This window comes from Schistocerca piceifrons, chromosome 6 (assembly GCF_021461385.2).
Source record: "Schistocerca piceifrons isolate TAMUIC-IGC-003096 chromosome 6, iqSchPice1.1, whole genome shotgun sequence".
In the NCBI taxonomy this organism is placed as follows: domain Eukaryota; kingdom Metazoa; phylum Arthropoda; class Insecta; order Orthoptera; family Acrididae; genus Schistocerca; species Schistocerca piceifrons.
The window spans coordinates 115352119-115375359 of NC_060143.1; the positions used below are offsets into that span (position 1 = coordinate 115352119).

The following is a 23241-nucleotide window of genomic DNA, read 5'->3' on the forward strand; positions in this document are numbered from 1 at the left end:
ATGCGATGACGAGTTTCCCTTGTTAGCTCTGAGCCGACTATGTTCAGGGATTTTCTTTATTTCATTCACTAAAGATAAGCAATACGAACTGTCTTCATCTGTCACATCATCTTTGTTCTTTGTTAATTTGGTGAACTCAGGATACCTGTGTTCTGTAACCCCTTTCTAGAAATTTAGTGAGCTTGTCATCACTATCAATGGGTTTGAATTTCTTTGCTGGTTTGGAAGGTGGTGGTGCTAAGTGGATTGTTATTAGCCTTCACACTATTACTTCCTCCTGCCTCAGCTTCATCTATGTTGATGCTCAAATTACTATGCCTTTCTCTAGCAGGCATGCAAGACTTTAGGAACAGGGGTCTTTTAAAGTGAAAGTAATCATTCTAGCAAGCATCAGACCCTGATCTTCATTTCTTCATCACTAAAATGAAATTATCCATTAAGTTTTTCCATTTTGCCTGTATCAAAGCACCAGTAAAAAGTAATAGTTATGTATATTAATCATTACAGGAATATTTCAAGTGGAGCCACACCAGTAATTTAAAATTGGAAAATTGACTACACATGGTATCATTTTTTGTCAAGTACACAAAATTACCTGCACGAAATTAAAAGAGACTGCAATGCCAAAACCGGATGAAGAAAAATGGATTGAAATATCTAAAGAATTTAAACAGTATACAAAGTTTCTTCACTGCATCAGCGTTGTCAATGGTAAACAAATAAGAATACAATACCCGGAACATTCAGGTTCCTTATACTTCAATCTTAAAATTTTTAAACTTTTTTCTCTAGTGCTGCTGGCGCTATGTGACACTATTACTTTATCAGGGTTGACACTGATACTTACGAAGAGAGAGTGATTTAGGAATTCTCAGATATTCCAATCTATATCAAAAACTCACTAAAATCTAAATAGATACACACAAGCCATTGAGGTCCTAATGCAGAACACAGTTGATTTAAAAAAAAAAAAATCAACTATTGCCTAACTTTAATAAGTACAGGTGGGGGACAAAATCACAGAAAAACAAAAATAACAACACATTACCATTTGCAACATGGCGTAGAAAACCTGTTAGCATTCAAAACTACTTCCAGTTGACTCAGAACAGATAAGTACAAGTCCTGTAAGGTTTTCAAGGGAATGTTATACCATTATTCCTGCAAAATAGTAGCAAGTTCAGGTAACGTTGATGGAGGTGGATAGCGATCATGCACCCTTTGCTCCAAAATAGAATACAAAGGCTCAATAATATTAAGATCTGTTGATTGTGGTGAGCAGAGGGGATTTGACAATTTACCCTTGTGCTCACAAAACCAGTCCTGGGTGATGCGAGCTGTGAGAACAGAGACCCTGTAGTCTGGAACACATCACTGCTGGGGAATGTATATGTACTCTGGAATAGACTTGATCAACCAAAATTGTCACATAATCCTTGGCAGTACTACAACCTTGTGGAGTAGCTATGGGCCCATGGAATATCACAACATGGCTGCCCATATCATCATCAAATCGTGACCATGTTTCACTCTTGGCAGCACGTAAGCTGCACTGTACGCTTGGGACAGCATACGCCAGATATAAACTCGGCCAGAAATTGGGAACAGTGTGAGATAAGACTCATTCAACCAAATAAATTTCTTCACGCTCCACAGTCCAGGTTTTATGGCTTCAGCATCACATATTCCAGTTTTGTCAGCCCCTTATTTTTCGTCACAATTCTCTTTGATGACCATCTGCCACAATTTCTCAAAACACATTTTCATCCACAGTGTGAATTAGCATATGAAGTTTTTTGCTTTCCCTGTATGTGGATAAATCTTCAATATGGTGCCTATTGAAACACCATACACTTCAACTATGTTGGTTACAGAAGTACCCCCCAAATGAGCACTTAAAGTTTGTACACGTTCATATTCATTTAGCTCCAACATGGCCAACACTTGCAGATGCTGTTCGTGCTCAAATAAAACAGCACAATCTGCAGGCTTGGCTAAAATCTGCACTTATGTTCAAGCACACTTTCTTGTGGTGTTTTCCATACTTTTGTCCAACCCCTGTTGATATTTTGATTGTACTTTTGGTATAGTGTGTAATAAGTGGAGAATATTACATCACCCATTAGATATCAGTGTGGATTGTGCAAAACACATTGTAAAAGTGATTACTGCACTTTGCAACTGTGTTTGAATGAGAAATGGATTTAAACTTGATGATACTTTAGAAGGAAATCTCAGAAGCTTAAAAACTACCCACAGTGGGTGATCCATTTCACCAGCTGATAACATTCAGGCCAAATTTACCAACTATTTTGTTAATGAAGGTACACTTAAACATGCACGCATCATACGATATGAACAAAAGTGTACTTCATAACAACAAAGTTGTTCTTAGTTATTCTCTTCTTTTTTTCCTCAGAGTCATTTCGCTTACAGAATATCAAAACCAATTCCTCTGAAGGTTGCTGTCTAGCAATTTCATTTTAAAATGATTCTGATGCACTATTCCAAATTGCCAGCCCTTTTGTCTGTTTCATCAATTAGTATCTCAATGGCAATATTCTAGACTTTGCTTTCACTCATTTTTCAAAACGTCCAACAAACAAAAGCAACAGAAACACGCAGAAAATACATCTGGACATGACAAACGCATGGTCAACTGAATAGCACATAGGTGCTATCTATTTTTCTAATTGCGTATGAATGTGCATTTGTCTGCATCTAGAAACTTTTTCTGTAAAAGCTGTGTTAATGTGTGTCAACACTCCCTCACGTGATTGGTTGTTTTCCATCATGTGAACATAGCCTTATAGAAACCATACTTTCTTCTGTAGTCAACAGCATTACGATCCATTCAGCTGTTTTCATTTTACAGCCTCTTGCTCATTTCCTTTTAAATGCGCCTTATACAACATCACTTGTCCATGAACAGTCTTATAGAGCTTCCATGGTTATCTACCAGGCCATTTATACAGCCCACAACACAAAGCTATGGCCAAACTTTGAGGACACCCCTCATACACACAGGAGAAGGAAATATGTGACTTGAAATGAGTTCATGAACTCCTTATTTCCACAAAATTAACTATTGGAAACGTTTAGGAGTAGAGAGTACCATCATATTACCTGAAACCCTTTCTCACAGAAAATGTTCTGAAGCCATCTTGGTTGTACCTGGTTAAGCTGTAATTTTTAGTTTCACTACTAGAGTTTTGTCCTCCATTTCACCGAAGGTAATGTTGACATATAATTCATGTCACTGCTTGTGTTGTCACTCACTCTCCCACTCACTAACTTACTTTACTACCTTACTTATGTGCATCGCCAACCAATAGTCTTGGTGAGAAGAGAATTTTTTACTAGCATTTGTCACACACTTAGCTTCCAGTAGAATGCAATGTAAGTGTACACAAATGCTGTCCATTAGACATCACAATAAAGTAAGTGTTTGTATCAAGAGAGATTTCCAAAAAGGAAGAGTGCCATAGTAGGACAACATTAGAAGCAAGTGGTCACTCACTGTTTAAGGCGGTATGGAATACTTAAGCCTGCTACTTGTGACTGGAGGAGGCCTGTGAGGACAAGAGCACTGGAAATGAAGGAGGCAGTTCTTCATGCCATGATGATACTAGTGTCAGCAAAAGACAAGAAGTTAGAAGAAGTAATGTCAATGGCAAGACTGAATAGTGAGTGTTATATGATAACCTGCTGTATCCACGCCATGTACAACAGGCTCTTTTAATGTTGTCTCAAGAGGCACGGACACCTATAAGCACTTGTCAGCTCACCAGTGGACAGATTCAGTACAGAAAACCCATCAGGTAGCCCTACTGCAAGTATTCTGCATAAGCGTGAGTTACTCAAACACTCCTGTCTGTAGATGCTTGGCCAGTGCAGTATAGTCGCATAGGCTGCTTGCCCACCCACACACACCTGAGCCCGTGGACAGCTGGCTGCCCACAGGTGAGTACTTTATCTGGAACAGCCTGATGTACTGCACATGCAGACAGTTTGAGCACCTGATTTTTCTGCACAGGTACACTTCTGTGAATAGTTTATTCAACACTGTGTCAAATCCACATTTTAGGGCAACTGTGCTGCTCACAGATGAAGCATCATTTGAACTTTATGACTTAGTAGTTTCACAGTTAGCATAGCTGGGATGGCAAGAGCATTCATATAACTGTTGAAGCATGTCATCAAATAAAATTTGCTATCAATGTTTGGGTTGGCATAGTTGGTGACTGTTAGGGCTCATGTTCTTCCACCAGAAGTTAACAGACGAACACACAATAATTTCTTAGAGAATATTCTATCTTACACACTAGAAGATGTGCCTTTATCAGTGTGCCAACATATGTACTTCATGCATAATGGAGCAGCTTGTCATTTCAGTGTTGTCCATTGGAATCTAAACAAATGATTCCATAACCGAAGGAGAGGAAGAGGTACCAATTCTCTGACATCCATATGCTCTGGGCCTGAAACAACCTGTGTGTTTATTTGTGGGGTAATATAAAACTCTCATGTATCGAAACCTGTTACATGATGCAGAGTGTCTTCATTCTCATATTACTGAAGTCTGTAAATCCATGCGCAACATTAGAAAGATACATTAGGTCACTTGAGATTAACTCTCATGGCATTTTCACAGACTTATAAATACTGTTGAAAGACAACTTGAACATTAAATGTAGGAAAGAGTTTCCTTTTGTATTTCGGTACATTTCATTTCTGGCTGTTCCCCACGGTTAATGTACCATGAAGAGATATAGAAAGTGAATTATAATGTGGAAATTAAATGTTTTGTCTCACATCCATATAACCTATTTTACTGTTGTATGCTTGAATAATATGTTCCGTAAGTTCAGAGAGAGAGAGAGAGAGAGAGAGAGAGAGAGAGAGAGAGAGAGAGAGAGAGAGAGAGAGAGAGAGAGAGAGAAATAAATATTTCCAGTATACCATTTTCATTCATTTGTTCAACTTCTTCAGATTGATTTGTGGTTTCTCCTTGTTCCATTAATCTCTCTTTGGAATTTGACAGAAGCAAAAGACCATATTTAGCCCAACATCTTGTAACATCAGCTCTCCTATGGGCAAGACGTTCTCCCCTAAGTTAATAAATGAAAACAGTTATTAGAATTCAGTAAAACCATACCATCTAGCTTAAGAATTAGCAACTAAATAAACATATGCAAGAGCTCAAACTTCAGCTTGACATGACTTTATTCACTAATTAAGTCTACACTAAAGCAGTTAATTTTTTTGAAAAATTCAGGTTAACTGAACCCACTAATAGTGGATGTTGGCTTCATACCAAAATGTAGTTGTGATGTGGCATGTGACATTATTATGTGTGCAAACAGAAAGAGAACGGAAGACTGACAATATTTCTTTTGTGCCTATATAATAGTACGTGGTGACAGAATGACCTGTAGCATAGCCCAAGATCTACGTTAAGTTGGAAAGTGACAGTTTGGTTGTGAGGTGGTGAAGGCAACAAATGTGAGTATGAAATCTTAGCTATAGTGACATACTGATCTGTAGCCTAGCCTGAGATCTAGGTTTACATTCAAAGGTGGCATTCTGCCTGAGAGGAGAAAGTAGTGTCAAATACTTCAGTTAATACAAAACTCCTACTCTGCAATCCAACTGCTAAAAAAATGGTGGAGTTACAGATACTTAAATTGAGGAAAGAGTAAATGCAAATGCAGTGAGTTCCAGCATATAGCAGTAAAATAAAAGTATATTGCAACATGAAATCATGCAGATTATTAACAAAATTCACAGAAATGTGATATTCTGTACAGAATGTGATTCACTCAACATGTGCATGAAATAATTAATACATTTAAAAATCTATATGAAATAGATCACTGTCCATAAAATTTCAAATTACAAAAGCTGCAAATGACTACTGCATGATTTAATCATTTTATTATTAATATTAATGCATAGGAGAACTGGCTGCAAGGAGGTGATTGAGATTGTTGGGGGTGGGATTTTTTTTTTTTGGGGGGGGGGGGGGGGTGAGGATAGGGGACTGCTGCAAAAAATGTTAAGAAATCTGAAGAGGGCAAAGATTCAAAGTTGTACAATTTGATTAAGAAATTGAGGAGTTAGAAAAGCACCAGTGGCAGAAAGGTAGAATGGGGTGAGAAAGGAGTGAAAATATACCACACACTGAAATCAGTTGAAGGAAGATTAGAGCTTAATGTCCCACCAACATCGAGGTCATTAGACACAGAGTACAAGCTCGGATTGTTTCACGAATGGGGAAGGATATCAACTGTGCCATTCCAAAGGAACCACCCTAGCATTTGCCTGGAGTGATTTAGGGAAATCATGGAAGACCTAAATCTGGCCAGACACAGATCTGACTCACTGTTCTCCCAAATGCGTGTCCAGTGTGCTAACCACTGCACCACCCCACTCGGTGAAACCAGTAGAGTTGCAGAAATGAGGGGTACGTTCGATGCAATGAACACCCCACTCGGTGAAACCAGTAGAGTTGCAGAAATGAGGGGTACGTTCGATGCAATGAACAGTCTTGGTTCTTAGACTAAAGTGTGAAAGCAACCAAATCTTTTTGCCCTTTTTTCTCTTTCTTCCTCAACTCTATCATTAATTCCCTTGACTGGGGATACACAAGCACTGTACAGAGAGCATGCATAACTGGATTGGTTCTTTTTGTTCCATTACTGGCTGAAGATGGTGACACGAATGTTATATATTTCCACCCTTTCCTACCTTGCAGTATTTTTACAAGTACATGAAAATATTTAAGGAACACATGACAGTGTACACCCTCAAACAGTTTGCTATTTTCAATTACATACTCATATACCCTCAGTAATGCACTCAATCAGGAATACACAGAGTGGCAATGTGTATTTTAAAACAACAGAAGGAGAGCTTTACACACAATCAAATTAAGCTCATTTGAGACATAGCACTACTGCACATTCACAGAGATGGAGAAATCATTAGATAATATGTCAGATATGATTTGTAAATAAAAAATAAATAAAAAAATTAAAAAAAGAAACTTTAATTCGTAGAGTAAAATGATGGGGACTTTAATTCCCCACTTCCTCAATATAATTACGGTGTCTCACTGTCCCAGCAGCACCATGCCTGGATACATGGTTAGAGGATTGCGGCTACTAGAAACCGTTTCTGTACAACATCTCGTTAACTCCCTGTAATGATGGGCACCCATATTAGATTAAATTAGATGTACTCGTACTATTTGTTACAACATATCCACAAGAAGGAGATTCTCCAGGATGTAGAACATATTAAAAAACAGAAATGTACAGTGTGGTTTCAGTTGCCTGAAACTGCAGTCGTGTGTGTGAGTTGGGTTTGTGTGTGTGTGTGGGGGGGAGGGGGGGGGGCTGCGCGTATATATGTGTGTGTGTGTGTGTGTGTGTGTGTGTGTGTGTGTGTGTGTGTGTGTGTGTGTGTGGTGTTGACAAAGGCCTCTGGCCGAAAGCTTTAGGTGTGGAAATCTTTTTGTTGTGCCTATCTGCGACTCAGCATCTACGCTACATGGTGAGTAGCCATTTCCTTCTCATAATATGGAAATATACAACAAATATTTACAAAGAAAAATAGATATACTGCACTAATGTACCTTCCACAGATACTGAGTTGGTCCTCATGGATATCGAATAAGTCAAAAAATCCTAAACATATTTTCATTTAAAAGTTAGTAACAAATGCATCATAAAATATGTAAATATTCAATACACTGAGGTGCACTTGATAATTTGTAGGCTACTGTAGCCATGTATCATGAAATACAAATATTTTACAATGCTATTTCACAATTATGAATAAAATAATTTTGGGTATCAGGTCTTGTCATTACAAATCACTAAAGCAAGTAAACTGCTGACAATAAGACCGACCTGCTGCAGTCCTCTTCAGAGTGAAGCATACCGGTGGCAACTGACCTCACATACATGGGGTGTCACTGGACAATTAGAAGAGCCGCTGCTATACAGGGGAATGTCTGTATGACAGGCTATGCTATTCTGGTGACTGATTAGAAGGCAACTCTAGTAGATGATTGGTAGGAAAGAGAGTATCGGCAGGTTAATGCTTATGCCACTCTAGTAAGTGACTGTTGGCGACTCTCATTGGTGAAGGGGTTGTGTTTACAAGCAGTGAAGTGTTAAGGTCATATAGCAGGTCTCTTGTGTCTACTGTTTATGCTGTTAAACCTGGGTCAAGTGGTGTTGCTGGCTGGCGATGACATGCAATCCGCCAGACTGGAATCGCTGGCAGCCAGGTTGCAGGCAACTCTTAACCATCCTCCGTGTCTGTGCTATTAGGGCATTTGTTTATTTCAATAGTCTCTCTTATATTTCACTGCTGTATTCGCAACTGCTGAGAAATGATGTGAGGTTCTAGAAAACTGATGGAAATGCCACATTCCTGGTGGTGTTCAGCTGCAGCTGACTTCTTGTTCTTTACCAGTCATTAGTAATGTTCATGCTCCAACAAGTGAGTGCTAATGGGTCTCCCAGTTTCACCAAAATACACTTCACTGCATTCACACTGAAATTCTTAAGTGCCTGTAGTGTGGAGTACATCCACAGCATCCTTAGCGGATCTCAACAGATCTCCGAGCTTACAGCCACTCTGTAATATGGGTTTGATCCGTCCATAATGCAGAGCCTTGCCTACATGGCCACTGATGCTTCTAGCACAAGGTAGGCAATCAACAGGAAGAGTTTCTTCTATAAATTTGTCCATTTTGTCTTCATCATACCCCATAGCTCGTTATATGTCCTTGTTGTTGTATCCATTCCCACGGAATGTTATTTTCAGCTCTTTCAGTTCATGTTGCATCTGTTTAGTATCACTAATCTGGTGATACAATGATTACATTAATGTAATGAATTTGTACAGAAGTCTGATTGTATATAATACTCCCATTATTTGATATTATTAGTAACATATACACATCAATCAGACCTGCTAAGAAATCTATCAATGGGTCAGCAATTGGACAATATATATACTGAAAATGTGTGTTTCTGAATAATTAACATCTTTCTGTAACAAAGTATGTGACTTTCAATCTTTGTGAAGATTATTCTTATTCCTAGTACTGACTCCATAGACTGAGCCACTTGGCTGTTTTTTTTTTTTTTAAAAAAAAAAGAGATGTTTTCGATGAAGCATAAATATATTGGGAAGCAGTAGTCAGTATCCCTAGTTCTCCAAACAGACCTCTGCAGGATGTTCTTGAGTGCACATCACAAATAATTCTTACCACCCATCCCTGGCTCAGAAAATTTGAGCTTGGCTTGATGAGTTACCCCAAGAAATAATCCTATATGACATCATGGAATGAAATCAAGTGAAGGATGCCAGCTTCTTTATTTTATATCACTGTGCAAACAGAGACCCATTAAGGGCACTTCATCAGTTCTGTGATAAGTTTCTCCCAGTTGAATTTATTATCAAGCCGTAATTCCAAGAAATTAATACTGTCAACTTCTTCTATCTGCTTGTTGTCATATTTTAGACACATACTGGTTTGGCTAGGAACCATTTATTAATGTCCATGGAGACTTTATTAACTGATTTTTCTAAGACTATATTTGATTTGCTATTTATTGCAATGGCTGTATAAGGGCCACAAGATGGAACTTTGAAGGACACCACATGTAATTAGTTCCCAGTTGGATGATGCCTGGTAGCTTAATACACATCTCTTTCCTAATGACATTCTGCAGGATTTCCTGCCACACAATAATATTCTAATTTACAAAAAAGGCTAATGTGATTCACTCAGTCAAACGTGTTTGACAAATCACAAAATGTACTAGAAGCCTGTAATTTGTCTAAAGAAGTAAGTACATTTTCACTGTTTGTGCAGATAGCATTCTCAACATCGGAACCATTTAGAAATCTGAACTGTGACTTCGACAACATATTAGTTATTGCTTGGATGGTTTAAAAGAGGGGGGAAGGGACCAAACTATGATGTCATCAGTCCCTTGTTCTGAAGGAAACAATGCCACAAGGGTGACAATAAGACAACAAAAAACAGAATGAAAGGAAAAACCACAACAACGACTGAAGGGTAACAAACACTTAAATGGACAAAAGGGGACAAGAAAACTACAGACACACAAGAAACAGGCAGAAGAGGTTAAAACAAGAAAGCATGTTACCATGGCTGTCTGACCATGAGGATAAAAAGGAAAAGCCAGCCACTCAGCAACACATTAAAACCCCCACCCTGAAAGCACTAGCGTGGAGGACACACAGGGACAAAGGACATGTGCTAAATCTTAGAGCAAAAAATAAAACTCATCCTCACAAATACAACATAAAACTAAAGCTGCTGTTGAGGCATTGTCGCCCAACACCGAAGGTAGGGTGCTGGGAAAGATAAAAGTGGGCAGTCCGGCTACAGAACAACCATCATTCATGAGCCACAGCGACACTGAGGTGGGTCCTCGCGACGGAGGAGGAAACTATGCATCACCCACGTATCGCTAATGCGGAGCCGACAGAGAACCAAAGAGTCCCTGCCTGACGCACGCACGGAAGTCTTCCACACATTCTTAGTTTCCTTAATGGCACGCAGTTTGTTATGCGTACTGAGGTTATGCCATTCCGTCTCCCAAAGCCGCAAAACCTTGCAGCGTAATACTGAACGCAGGTCAGTTTCAGAGAAGCCGATCTCCATAAGGGGTTTCTGCGTGGCCTGTTTGGCCAGCCTGTCGGCAAGTTTGTTGCCTGGGATTCTGATGTGACCTGGGGCCCAGACAAATACCACTACATGACAGGACCGTTCCAGGGCATAGATGGACTCCTGGATGGTCGCTACCAAAGGATGACTAGGGTAGCACTGGTCGAGAGCTTGTAAGCTGCTCAAGGAGAGAGTACACAGGAGAAATGACTTGCCTGGGCATGAGCAGATGTGCTCAAGAGTGTGAGATATGGCCGCCAGCTCTGCAGTGGAAACACTGCAGCCATCTGGCAAGGAGTGCTGTTCTATATGTCCTCCATGAACATAGGCAAAGCCAATGTAACCATCAGCCATTGAGCCATCAGTGTAAACCACTTCACAACCCCAGTACATGTCGAGAATCGAGAGGAAGTGACAGCGGGGAGTCACAGGGTTAACTGAGTCATTAGAGCCATGCGAAAGGTCTAGCGAAGCCGCGGCCTAGGTGTACACCATGGAGGTGTACGTGAATGAACCACAAGTATAAGTGGTAAAGGCAAGGACTTCAGTTCGGAGAGAAGGGATCGCACACGAACTGCAATCATAAACCCTGACCTGGGCCGCTGATGAGGGAGAGAACCCCATGGGCGGGAAATGGAGACGGTATTTCGGATGCGCAGGAGAACTACAAACGTGCACAACATAACTAGAGAGCAACTGTGCACAACTAACCTGCAATGGAGGGACTCCGGCCTCCACCAGGACGCTGGTCACCGGCCTGGTCCTAAGAGCTCCTGTCACTACCCAAACCCCGCAGTGGTGCACTGGGTCAAGTAAATGCAATGCTGAGAGTGCCACCAAACCATAAACCAGACTCCCATAGTCGAGGCGGAACTGAACAAGGGCTCTGTACAGCTACAACAGCATAGAGTGATCTGCACCCCAGTTGATGTTGCACAGGCAGTGGAGGGATTTGAGATGCTGCCAGCACTTTCGCTTAAGCTGATGAAGGTGAGGAAGCCAAGTCAATCGGGCGTCGAAAACCAGCCCTAAGGATTGGTATGTCTCCACGACAGTGAGTGGATTGTCATCAAGATAAAGTTCTGGTTCTGGATGAATGGTACGATGCCAACAGAAGTGCATAACATATGACTTTGCGGCCAAAAACTGGAAACTGCACCTTTTAGATGGCTCCCTGTAGGCACCGTCAGCAAAATCAGTACTGGTGGACAAGTACGAAATGCAGAAGTCGTCTGCATACAGAGAAGGTGAGAGAGATGACCCTACAGCTGCTGCTAGACCATTAATGGCCACTAAAAATAGAGATACACTCAATACCAAGCCCTGCGGGAGCCCATTCTCCTGGATATGGGGCAAACTATGCGAGGCACCAGCCTGGACATGGAAAGTACGAAGTGACAGGAAATTTTAGATAAAAATCGAGTGTGGGCCTCAGAGACCCCACTCGTATAATGTGCCAAGGATATGATGTCGCCAGGTCATGTCATACGCTTTCGTAAATCAAAAAAAGATGGCACCCAGATGTTGGTGTCTGGAAAAGGCTGTTCGGATGGCAGACTCGAGAGACACAAGATTATCAGTGGTAGAGCGTCCATGGCAGAAGCCGCCCCGGCATTGGATCCAGTAGGCCATGCGACTCCAGGACCCAACCCAAACGCCGACACACCACACATTCCAGCAGCTTATAAAGAACACTGGAGGGGCTGATGGGCCAATAGCTATCCACATCAAGTGGGTTTTTACTGGGTTTAAGCACCGGAATGATGGTGCTCTCCCACAATTGCGATGGAAAGATGCCATCGCACCAGATCCAGTTGAAGATCACGAGGAGACGTTGCTTGAAGTCAGATGAGAAATGTTCAATCAGCTGACCATGGACCCGATCTGGCCCAGGAGCTGTGTCATGGCAATGTGCAAGGGCACTGAGGAGCTCCCACTCTGTAAATGGGGCGTTATAGGGTTCACTGTGGCATGTAGCGAACGAGTGGACTTTCCTTTCCATCTGCCGTTTGAGGGTGTGAAAGGCTGGGGGGTAGTTCTCCGACACAGAGGCTCAAGCATAGAGCTCAGCAATCACATTTGTGTCAGTAGACAACATGCCATTGCTGTTAATGCCAGGGACAAATGTTCGGGTCTGGTACCCAGAAAGACGTCTGATCTTCGTCCATACTTGGATAGGTGACGTATGGCACCCAATGGTCGAGACATAAATCTCCCAACATTCCTGCTTCCGTCTTTTGATAAGCTGGTGAATGTGGGCATCGAGCCGCTTAAAGGCTATGAGGTGCTACAGGGAAGAGTGCCACTTATGCCGCTGTAGAGCCCGCCGATGCTCCTTAATTGCCTCTGCAACTTCTGGCAACCACCAAGGGACTGCCTTTCACTGGGGGGCACCCTAAAGAACGAGGGATCGTGTTTTTCACCGCATTAATGATTGTTGTAGTCACCTGCTCAACCATCACATCGATGTTACCATGTGGAGGACAGTCAACAGTGACCACAGAGGTAAAGTTTCCCAGTCTTCCTTGTTTAAAGCCCCCATCTGGGCAAGCACCTGTGGACCTGATGCCGGGGCAGTGACAGGAAGATGGGGAAGTGGTCACTACCACACAGGTCGTCATGTGCTCTTCTGTGGATAAATAGGAGTAGTCCTGGGCTGCAAATGGATAAATCAATGGCCGAGTAACTATCACGAGCCACACTGAAATCTGTCGCGGTCCCAGTATTTAAGAGGCAGAGGTCGAACTGAGGCAGTGAAGTTTCAACATCTCTGCCTTGGCCAGTGAGCACAGTGCCACCCCACAAGGGGTTATGGGCGTTAAAATCTCCCAAAAGTAGGAAAGGTTTAGGGAGTTGATCAATCAGTGCAGCTAATACATTCAGGGGTACTGCACCATCTGGAGGAAGATATACATTGGAGACAGTTATTTCCTGTGTATTCCTTATTCCGACAGCCACAGCTTCAAGAGGGGTTTGATGGGGCACAGTTGCACTACAGACTGAGTTAATGCAAACTCCACCTGACACTCGATTATAGTTCCTGTGGGCAATGCAGAAAGCAGGTGTAAAGCTTAACACTAGTGGCTTAAGTATCTTGCTTCATAACTCAGAGAAAAGATTGTCACACTGAAAAAAAGAGAGACAAAAAAAGAGAGACCAAAATGTAAGACAAAAATCGGCTGCAGAGGGAAAAGTAGAACATAAGTTAACAAAAAGGATCAATTCACAAGGAAAAGTTAAAGAGAAGCTATGAAATGCAAACGATTGATGAGAATGGCAAACAAAAGTGATGGCAATGGAAACAACAAACTACAGTAGACAGAGGTGTGTGTGTGTGTGTGTGTGTGTGTGTGTGTGTGTGTGTGGGAGGAGGGGGGGGGGGGGATATTGTCAGTTTCAACCTTATACAACTTATCCAAGGCATATTATAGTGGCAATTAAAATATTCTATTTCAGAAGTTAGATTTTTATGGAATTAATGGCTACGCATGGCTTGTTTACTTTCTATTTTAGAAAAATGCACACGGAAAGTTAAAATAAGTAATTCAAAAAATTCATAATGAGATACCATATCACTTACACAAAAAGAAATTTATAAGATTTTTTTCACAAGATTCACAAATTTTCTGTCCTTCTTGTGATCTTTTAATGAGTTGCCATTTCCAGAATGAATTTTTCATTCTGCGTTGGAGTATGTACTGTTTTTTTAAGTTCTGGCAGATAGGGCAGGCTGCCACTCCAATACTCAAATTTGCAACCTGGATTTTTACAGGCATCTTACCAAATGACATTACAGGCACAACTCCCAACCTCCCTTCACAGCTTCAAATCTGCTACACTTATCTCTTACTTTCCAAAAGCACTCCTGCTTATAATAGCGGACTCACAGTCCTGTATAAAATTATATGTGGAGGAATGGCTTAGCTATAGCCTACAGAAAGCTTCCACAATAAATCTTTCAACCTGACAGCTGAGTCGTCATCTGATGGCAGACAAGAAGCTATTTAGTGAGTAAATAAAAGTTACTCTTGAATGTCAAATGTTTCTGTTTTTGCTCTTCATATCATGTTACAATAAGTAAACTTATAACCCAGAGAAAACCGAAACTAACTGGCGCATGAAGTTGTTCAATCTTTACAATCCGTTCCAGATCACAAATAAGGCCCCTACAAGAAATAAATGTCTAATTATCTGTAAATAGCTAGGGAGTGGCCTAATAATGAGATATTTTTGAAAACAAGTATAATTTTTGTCAAATAACACACTGGAAAAGAATGAAAATTAAGGTCAAGCGACTTGTTGATAAGGAGGCAATTAGAAATTAAATACATGCTAGGACAGCACAGGATGGAGTATTAAATGGCCACAGCATTCTCAAAGAAATTGTGCCATCATTTGCATTTAGTGATTCAGGAAAACAAACAGAAGCCTAACTTTGGATTTTAATTTGACATATTTATCAACCCTGGGAGCACCTCACAATGATATAGAATTTGTCATCATAATCAATGACAATAAATTGATCCAAATATACACATTCGCAGAATATACACAATATGTGGTATGCTGGGCATGAACTTTCTGAAGGAACCATCCTAGCATTTGCCTGAAATGATTTAGAAAATCACAGAAAATCTAAATAAGGATGGTCAAACAGGGAAAACTCCATCCTTCTAAATATGAGATCAGAGTGTCAACAACTGCACTGCTTAATTCAGTTGGTGCCTATCGTACAATGTTAATTTGATTTGCACACACTCTGCAACAAACACTTTATAGTGATGAGGGCAAATAAACTGATGACCTGTATTTCAAACACAAGCTCAGTATCATAACTACTGCACCAGCTCACTCAGTGATATATGCCATACTAAAATGTTTAACAAGACCAGAACAGCACTCCACAGAACCTGAAAATTAGGAGCCATCTGATCACATTTTCCTTGTATACTTCCATGTCACTTACTCTCTTCTTACACTTCTTCCCTTGCACTCCTGGTAGACTTACGTTTGTCTTACATTCTATAGCATATTTTTTGGCGTCCCTGCTAAACTCTCTTGTCTCTCTCATTCATGAGTGAATTGGTGCAATTATTTTCTCAGTTTGTGTTTCTTTTAGCTATGACTCATTACTTGTTCCACTAAACATATCCACTGATTCAGATTTTAAAATTTTGTTTAGTGTGTGTCATAGCAAATCACAAATAGTCTTTCGTACTTAAATAATGAATACAAGCTATGATGGTGCACTTTCATAATACGTACCAAACATCAAGTAAAAATTAAATATCATAAGGTGAAACTAGTAACATCGTCATACTATTACATAAACACACACAAAGGTCACAAGTTTATATGAGTTGTTAATAACAGCCGTTTAGGAGCTGCTGCTAGTAATAATATCAAATGCTGCAGTCCACTGTACGTTTAAAATGCTGTCTCACTACTAAAGACTAATCTAAACTGTCAGTCTTCCACTTTATGCTTCCATCAATTTTTAACAATTCTAAACATTCTAATGTTGACCTTACTAAATCTTAATTGCTCTGCCCCGAAAAAACGGCTCTGTATTTTTATGTCCAACCAAAATATTGATACTGTCTGACATGGCAACTGAGAATATTTTCCTACGTCAACAGTTGTGGTCACAAAGCAGCAATGACTTTGGTTACATGATGATTTCTTCAATCACTCTAGCCATTTGCAGAAACTAGTAATCAAGTCATAACAAATTTAGAAGTTTAGTACTTACCGTGCAGCTAACTCCTCCTCATTGCAATTCATATGACCCATTTCACCTTCATATTGATCAAGAATGAATGAAGCAGCAGCGAGATGATGCCTTGCTTCTTTAAAACCAACTTTTTCCATTAAGTACTGTGATAATGTGGCTGCATTCAATGCCCAATCAATAGGATCAAAATCTTTTGTCTCAAGTTGTCTTTTAAGCGTTGTGTGGCAATATATAGCAGACTTCCTATTGTCACTCAATGCGCCGTATATTTGTGCCAAGTAATATAATGTCAATGTGTGTGTTTTTTCCAATGATGTACCTGGCCCTGAACTATAGGTCTCGGGAACAGTGGCTTTAAATATACTGGGTGCATCAATGGCAGGTAGATTAATTTCTTTAGAGTAAGTCTTATACAGAGTTTCTGCTTGTTCTAAAAATTCCTGAGATTTCTTTGGTTGGTCTCGTTGGGACCACAATAGTCCAAGTTGATTTAATGCTGTTATCTGAGAAATAATGTATTCTGGCCTTAAAGCATCATCAGAAAGACATTCAACACATTTCATTAGTTGCTCTTCCCCAGTTGATAGCTCCTCTGTATCTAACGATACCGTTCCCAACAACAACCACACAATTCCAAGCATTGCTTTCACTGTCACATAATCCGAGTTTTCTGCGTTAATATCGTCGAGAATGTTCACTAGTTTCGATTTCATTTCAGTTAAAATTTTACTGGCAGCATATTTTGAGCGGTATGGAGCATTCTCGGGATCAGATTTTGATTCTTCTTCTATTAACAAACAAGCTTTTTCATACTTCTCTCTCAATTCAATAAATACTTCTCTAAAATCACCACTTGGCTCCATTTCGCTTACAGCCGTTTTACGGCTCTAAAGAGATTGAAACCGAGGAGCAGCGTCGCATAAACTTCCAACACTGATTACAAATATTTCACTCTACTCTTTCATTCTGAAAGTCCAATGTTTAGTAAACTGTACAACATTGCACTTCTCCTAATGCACGTAATATGTCATTGGCAACATTGAGAACACATAAATGCGCCGTAAACATAGACAACATTTATCCTATTTCTGGCACAATACGCAAATTTCCATTACGAGACAGTGTCATTCAAACACTGTCAGAATCTACCGTCACACACTTTGACAGACTACGTCACAAAACTCATCTTAGTCTGTCTCTGTTTACTTTTGTGTTCTGTCTCCAATATCAAAGTTATTAAACGCACTTCGCAGGTCTATGGAGTGCAGCGCAGATATTACATGTGCGCAACCAATATCTGCGCAGACAAATCGTAGCATGAGGACAGCAGCTCGTCGCAAATCTGGTGTACAAAACAGGTTTGACTCAGAATGAGATTTTCACTCTGCAGCGGAGTGTGCGCTGATATGAAACTTCCTGGCAGATTAAAACTGTGTGCCCGACCGAGACTCGAACTCGAGACCTTTGCCTTTCGCGGGCAAGTGCTCTACCAACTGAGCTACCAAAGCACGACTCACGCCCGGTACTCACAGCTTTACTTCTGCCAGTACCTCGTCTCCTACCTTCCCAACTTTACAGAAGCTCTCCTGCGAACCTTGCAGAACTAGCACTCCTGAAAGAAAGGATATTGCGGAGACATGGCTTAGCCACAGCCTGGGGGATGTTTCCAGAATGAGATTTTCACTCTGCAGCGGAGTGTGCGCTGATATGAAACTTCCTGGCAGATTAAAACTGTGTGCCCGACCGAGACTCGAACTCGGGACCTTTGCCTTTCGCGGGCAAGTGCTCTACCAACTGAGCTACAGAAGCACGACTCACGCCCGGTACTCACAGCTTTACTTCTGCCAGTACCTCGTCTCCTAACTTCCTGCGCAGGAGAGCATCTGTAAAGTTGGGAAGGTAGGAGACGAGGTACTGGCAGAAGTAAAGCTGTGAGTACCGGGCGTGAGTCGTGCTTCGGTAGCTCAGTTGGTAGAGCACTTGCCCGCGAAAGGCAAAGGTCCCGAGTTCGAGTCTCAGTCGGGCACACAGTTTTAATCTGCCAGGAAGTTTCAGGTTTGACTCAGCTTTTTGTTCAATCAGGTGTTTCCCGTCTGCAGGTGCTCAGTGAACTCTAAAATGGCTGGTACGTGTCAGAACGCTAAAGATTTTTTTTCTTTATTGTGATTTTAAAACCCGTAGAACAGGTACGCTGGCAGCAGCACAATACGCCGCTCTTCAGCCAAAGATAGTACAATGATAAAAACAGAGAAGACACATGAGTTGGAACAAAACGGCGGGGAAAAAACAGTAGACACATGAACATAAAAAAACATGAAGCCGTTCACACTCGATGACAATCCACACGACAAACTGTTGACACGAAGCACAAACACTGAAGATGTCGATGGCACTGGTGAACGATGGAGTGTGACGGTGTACACTGAACACTAAACACGACGGCACACACGAGACACTGATGGCAATGATCGATGATCTCCGGCGGGCGAATGTCCACTTAGTGTGTGCGAGTCCAGGGACCTGCCAAGAGGGGAATAAGGGTGAGGTGGGGGCGAGGGGAGAACAAGGATGCCAATGGCTGAGGAGATGGAGGGAGGAGGAGAGGGACAGGGGAGGGGAAGCCCGGGGGAGGAGTGGTAAGACATGGAGAAGAGAGGGAAGAAGGAGAGAAGGGAGGGAGGGTGCCCAAAGGAGCAAACACAGGAAGAGGGTGGGAGGATCAAAGTTGGCAGGAGGGGTAGATGTAGGGGAGGAGGGCATCATCAGGGAGAGGGAGCTGGTGGAAGCCACCTTGGGAGAGGGTAAGGAGGGTGGAGAGATGGAGACCGGGTGGGACGTGGGAATACAGGTGCGGCAGCGGGCGGGGGTGGAAGAGGATGGGCGAGACAAGCGGGTGAGGAGGATCGAGTTTGCGGGAGGTGTACAGGATCTGTATCCTTTCAAGGAAAAGGAGGAGGTGGGGGAACGGAACGAGATCATACAGGATCCGCGTGGGAGAAGGGAGAAGGATGCGATATGCGAGGTGGAGACCATGGCGTTCAAGGATTTGAAGGGAATTATAAAAGGTAGGGGGGGGCGGAGATCCAGGCTGGATGGGCGTAACAAAGGATAGGGCGGATGAGGGATTTATAGGTGTGGAGTATGGTGGAGGGCTCCAGACCACACGTACGGTCGGAAAGGAGCTTGAAGAGAAGGAGTCGAGAGCGTGCCTTGGCTTGGATTGTCCGGAGATGGGGGGTCCAGGAGAGTCGACGGTCGAGGGTGACGCCAAGGTACTTAAGGGTGGGGGTGAGGGCGATGGGACGGCCACAGATGGTGAGATAGAAATCAAGGAGGCGGAAGGTAGGGGTGGTTTTGCCTACAATGATCGCCTGGGTTTTGGAGGGATTGACCTTGAGCAACCACTGGTTGCACCAAGCGGTGAACCGGTCAAGATGGGATTGGAGAAGGTGTTGGGAGCGCTGCAGGGTGGGGGCAAGGGCAAGGAAGGCGGTGTCATCGGCAAACTGGAGAAGGTGGACGGGGGGTGACGGCGGTGGCATGTCCGCCGTAGCGGTACAGAGTGAGCCGTTGAATTTATTGAAATTACACTGGTCAGCCAGAACATTGTGACCATCGACCTACTATCGATACAAACTCGTACAGGCAATAGCAGTGACACCTGGTAAGGAATGACTGCTAGTCAGGTACACGCACAGTGCATGTGGTACCAGTGAGCGTGTTGCCGGTGTGTAGAATGGGGAAGGTGCACAATCTGCCCGAGTTTGACTGATGACAGATTGTGATGGCCCAGAGGCTCGGCACGAGCATTTCGGAAACTCCACGACTTGTCGGGTGTTCCAGGAGTTCTGTGGTGAGTGTCTTCCACAAATTGCAACACCAAGGTAAAACTATGTCCAGACATTGTAGGGTTGGGTGGCCACCCATCATTACAGATGTTACAGGCTGGGCAGATGTAAAATGGGACAGGCGGAACTACCTCAGACTTTAATGGTTGGCAGAGCTCAAATGTGTGACTGAGCACACAGTGAACCAGACAGTCCCAACGACGGGGCCTCTACAGCCAACAACCTGTCCACCTGCCAATGTTAAAACCACACAGCTGCGATGGCGACTGAAATCGGCACGTAACCATCAGGACTGGATGTTGGCGCAATGGCAGAGCATTGCATGCTCTGATGAATCCTGATGCCTTATTCATCATGCCAATGGGAGGGCACGAATCTGTCGTCTTTCAGGAAACAGCTCCCTGACAGTTGCTCTGCAGGATGGAGACAAGCTTGCACAGCTCCTTTATGCTGTGGGGAACATTCACGTGGGCATCATTGGGTCCAGTGGAGCTCGTGCAAGGCACCATGATGGCCAACAAGTATCTTATATTGGTTGCAGACCTTTCACACCCCTTCATGATGGTCATGTTTCCCAATGGCAGTGGCATTTTTCAACCAGATAATGCATCATGTCACAAGGGCAAGAGCATGATGGAGTGGTTCAAGGAACACTGTGGGCCTCCAACTTGCCAGATCTGAACACAATCAAACCAGCGGAGATGTGATTGAATGTGGCATCAGAGCTCATCAAGCTCCTACCCGGAATGTACAGCAATTGGGAGACCTGTGTGTCCAGATGCGGTGCCAACTCCCTGCATCGACCTACCAAGGCCTCATTGCTTCCATTGCCACGAACTGTCAGAATTGTTGTTCACGCCAAAGATGGACACACCGGCTATTATGTAGGTGGTCATAAATTTCTGGCTGATTAGTGTGTAGGTGTCACACGAGTTTGTAGAAAAATAAAGGCAAGGAATACGCACTCAAGGTAAGATGGCAGCTGTTTACAATTCCTCAATAAAGAAAAAGTATTGGAGGGCAGGAGGATATAAGATGAACATCAACAAAAGCAAAACAAGGATAATGGAATGTAGTCGAATTAAATCGGGTGATGCGGCGAGAATTAGATTAGGAAAGGAGAGCTTATAGTAATAAATGAGTTTTGCTATTTGGGGAGCAAAATAACTGAAGATGGTCAAAGTAGAGAGGACATAAAATGTAGACTGGCAATGGCAAGGAAAGCGTTTCTGAAGAAGAGAAATTTGTTAACATCGAGTATAGATTTAAGTGTCGGGAAGCCGTTTCTGAAAGTATTTGTATGGAGTCTAGCCATGTATGGAAGTGAAACATGGACGATAAATAGTTTGGACAAGAAGAGAATAGAAGCTTTCGAAATGTGGTGCTACAGAAGAATGCTGAAGATTAGATGGGTAGATCACATAACTGATGAGGTGGTACTGAATAGAATTGGTGAAAAGAGAAATTTGTGGCACAACTTGACTAGAAGAAGGGATCGGTTGGTAGGGCATATTCTGAGGCATCAAGTGATCACTATTTAGTATTGGAGGGCGGTGTGGAGGGTAAAATTCGTAGAGGGAGACCAAGAGATGAATACACTAAACAGATTCAGAAGGATGTAGGTTGCAGTAGGTACTGGGAGATGAAGAAGCTTGCACAGAATAGAGTAGCATGGAGATCTGCATCAAACCAGTCCCAGGACTGAAGACTACAACAACAACAACAACAACAACAATAAAGAAAATATGAGCATTTGCCCCTATGGCAAAAAGGTGAACAGTAATGAAAAAATCATTGTGGGCTGTTTACTCAAAAGGTCTAATCAAAGCAATGAAATCTGTTGGTACAGGCTGTGCAGAGTATCATTCGACCATTAGGTCCTGCGTTTACTTAATACGATGGAACCAGACTACACAAAAACTCCCTCGAACAATTGTTAGCCTTATTTATCACAACCACAGTTGACAGTTTGTTCGACCATTCCGAGCTTGCAATTGAAAATAAGTTAGTATGCAGGGAACAAACATCAGAGTTATCTCATAACTATGCACAAACTAACCCTGGGCATGAAAGACACAAAAATATAAAAACCATAATCAAAGAATAAAAAAAAACAGATATATATATATAACACAGTGACTCTGGTGACTGTTGCAAAGAATTTAATGGCACGATTGTTTGTTAATTGTGTGATGTTGCCACAAAATCTATTCGATATGGCGTCTATGACAGCGAAATATGCAAACCAAATTTATGGTATTTTTATCTCCTCTGCTCACTGAATGATAAAGAAATACTAAGATCCAACAGGAATACGACTAATATTTAGCCTCTTAGCATGCTTACCCCATGACTGGCATTGTCAGTTGAAGCTATACATGTACATGTACTTTTCAGTTGCATACATACAGTTTCTAATGCATGTTAAGATCGATGAGTCTATTAGATATTGACTCTAATTAGTCCTCTCTGAGATTATGAAGTTGACCTTTTAATCAAATACGCAATACACCATATTGCCAGGAACACGCATTTTTAGAGACCATTTATTCAACGATGTACATAAAGAAGATCAAGGAGAAAACATAAACTACCATACATATAACACATCAAAGAATAAAATATGAATGTACCCAACACCCCCACAAGTCCTCAAGATGTCAATTCGTGAACTCTGAAAGTCCCACAGCTTGACAGCACCACTGATGTTTACCTTTAGGCACTGCCTTTGTCAAAAAATCACCTTGCTGCTTATCGGTACTTACAGGTCTCACACTGAATTTTCCTGTTTTAATTAAATCACGAATATAGTGGTGCCTCGCGTCAATGTGTTTTGTTCGAGAGTGATGCACACCATTGTGACTCAGTGCAATGGCACCTCTATTATCACAGCATACACTTCCTGGTTTTTCACTATGCATAACACACAATTCACGAAG

The 23241-nt window shown here is 42.0% G+C and overlaps 1 protein-coding gene across 1 annotated transcript in view; it reads right to left on the bottom strand.

The window, feature by feature from the left end:
• Positions 1-17699, bottom strand: part of LOC124802875 (KIF-binding protein) — a 97245-nt gene extending 79546 nt beyond the window's left edge. The window contains exons 1-2 of the mRNA XM_047263920.1: positions 16473-17699; positions 4963-5111 (exon numbers count right to left, since the gene is read on the bottom strand). Coding sequence (XP_047119876.1) covers positions 4963-5111; positions 16473-17317 — 994 coding nt within the window. The 5' untranslated portion in view covers positions 17318-17699. The remainder of the gene's footprint in view (positions 1-4962; positions 5112-16472) is intronic.
• Positions 17700-23241: the final 5542 nt, after the last annotated feature.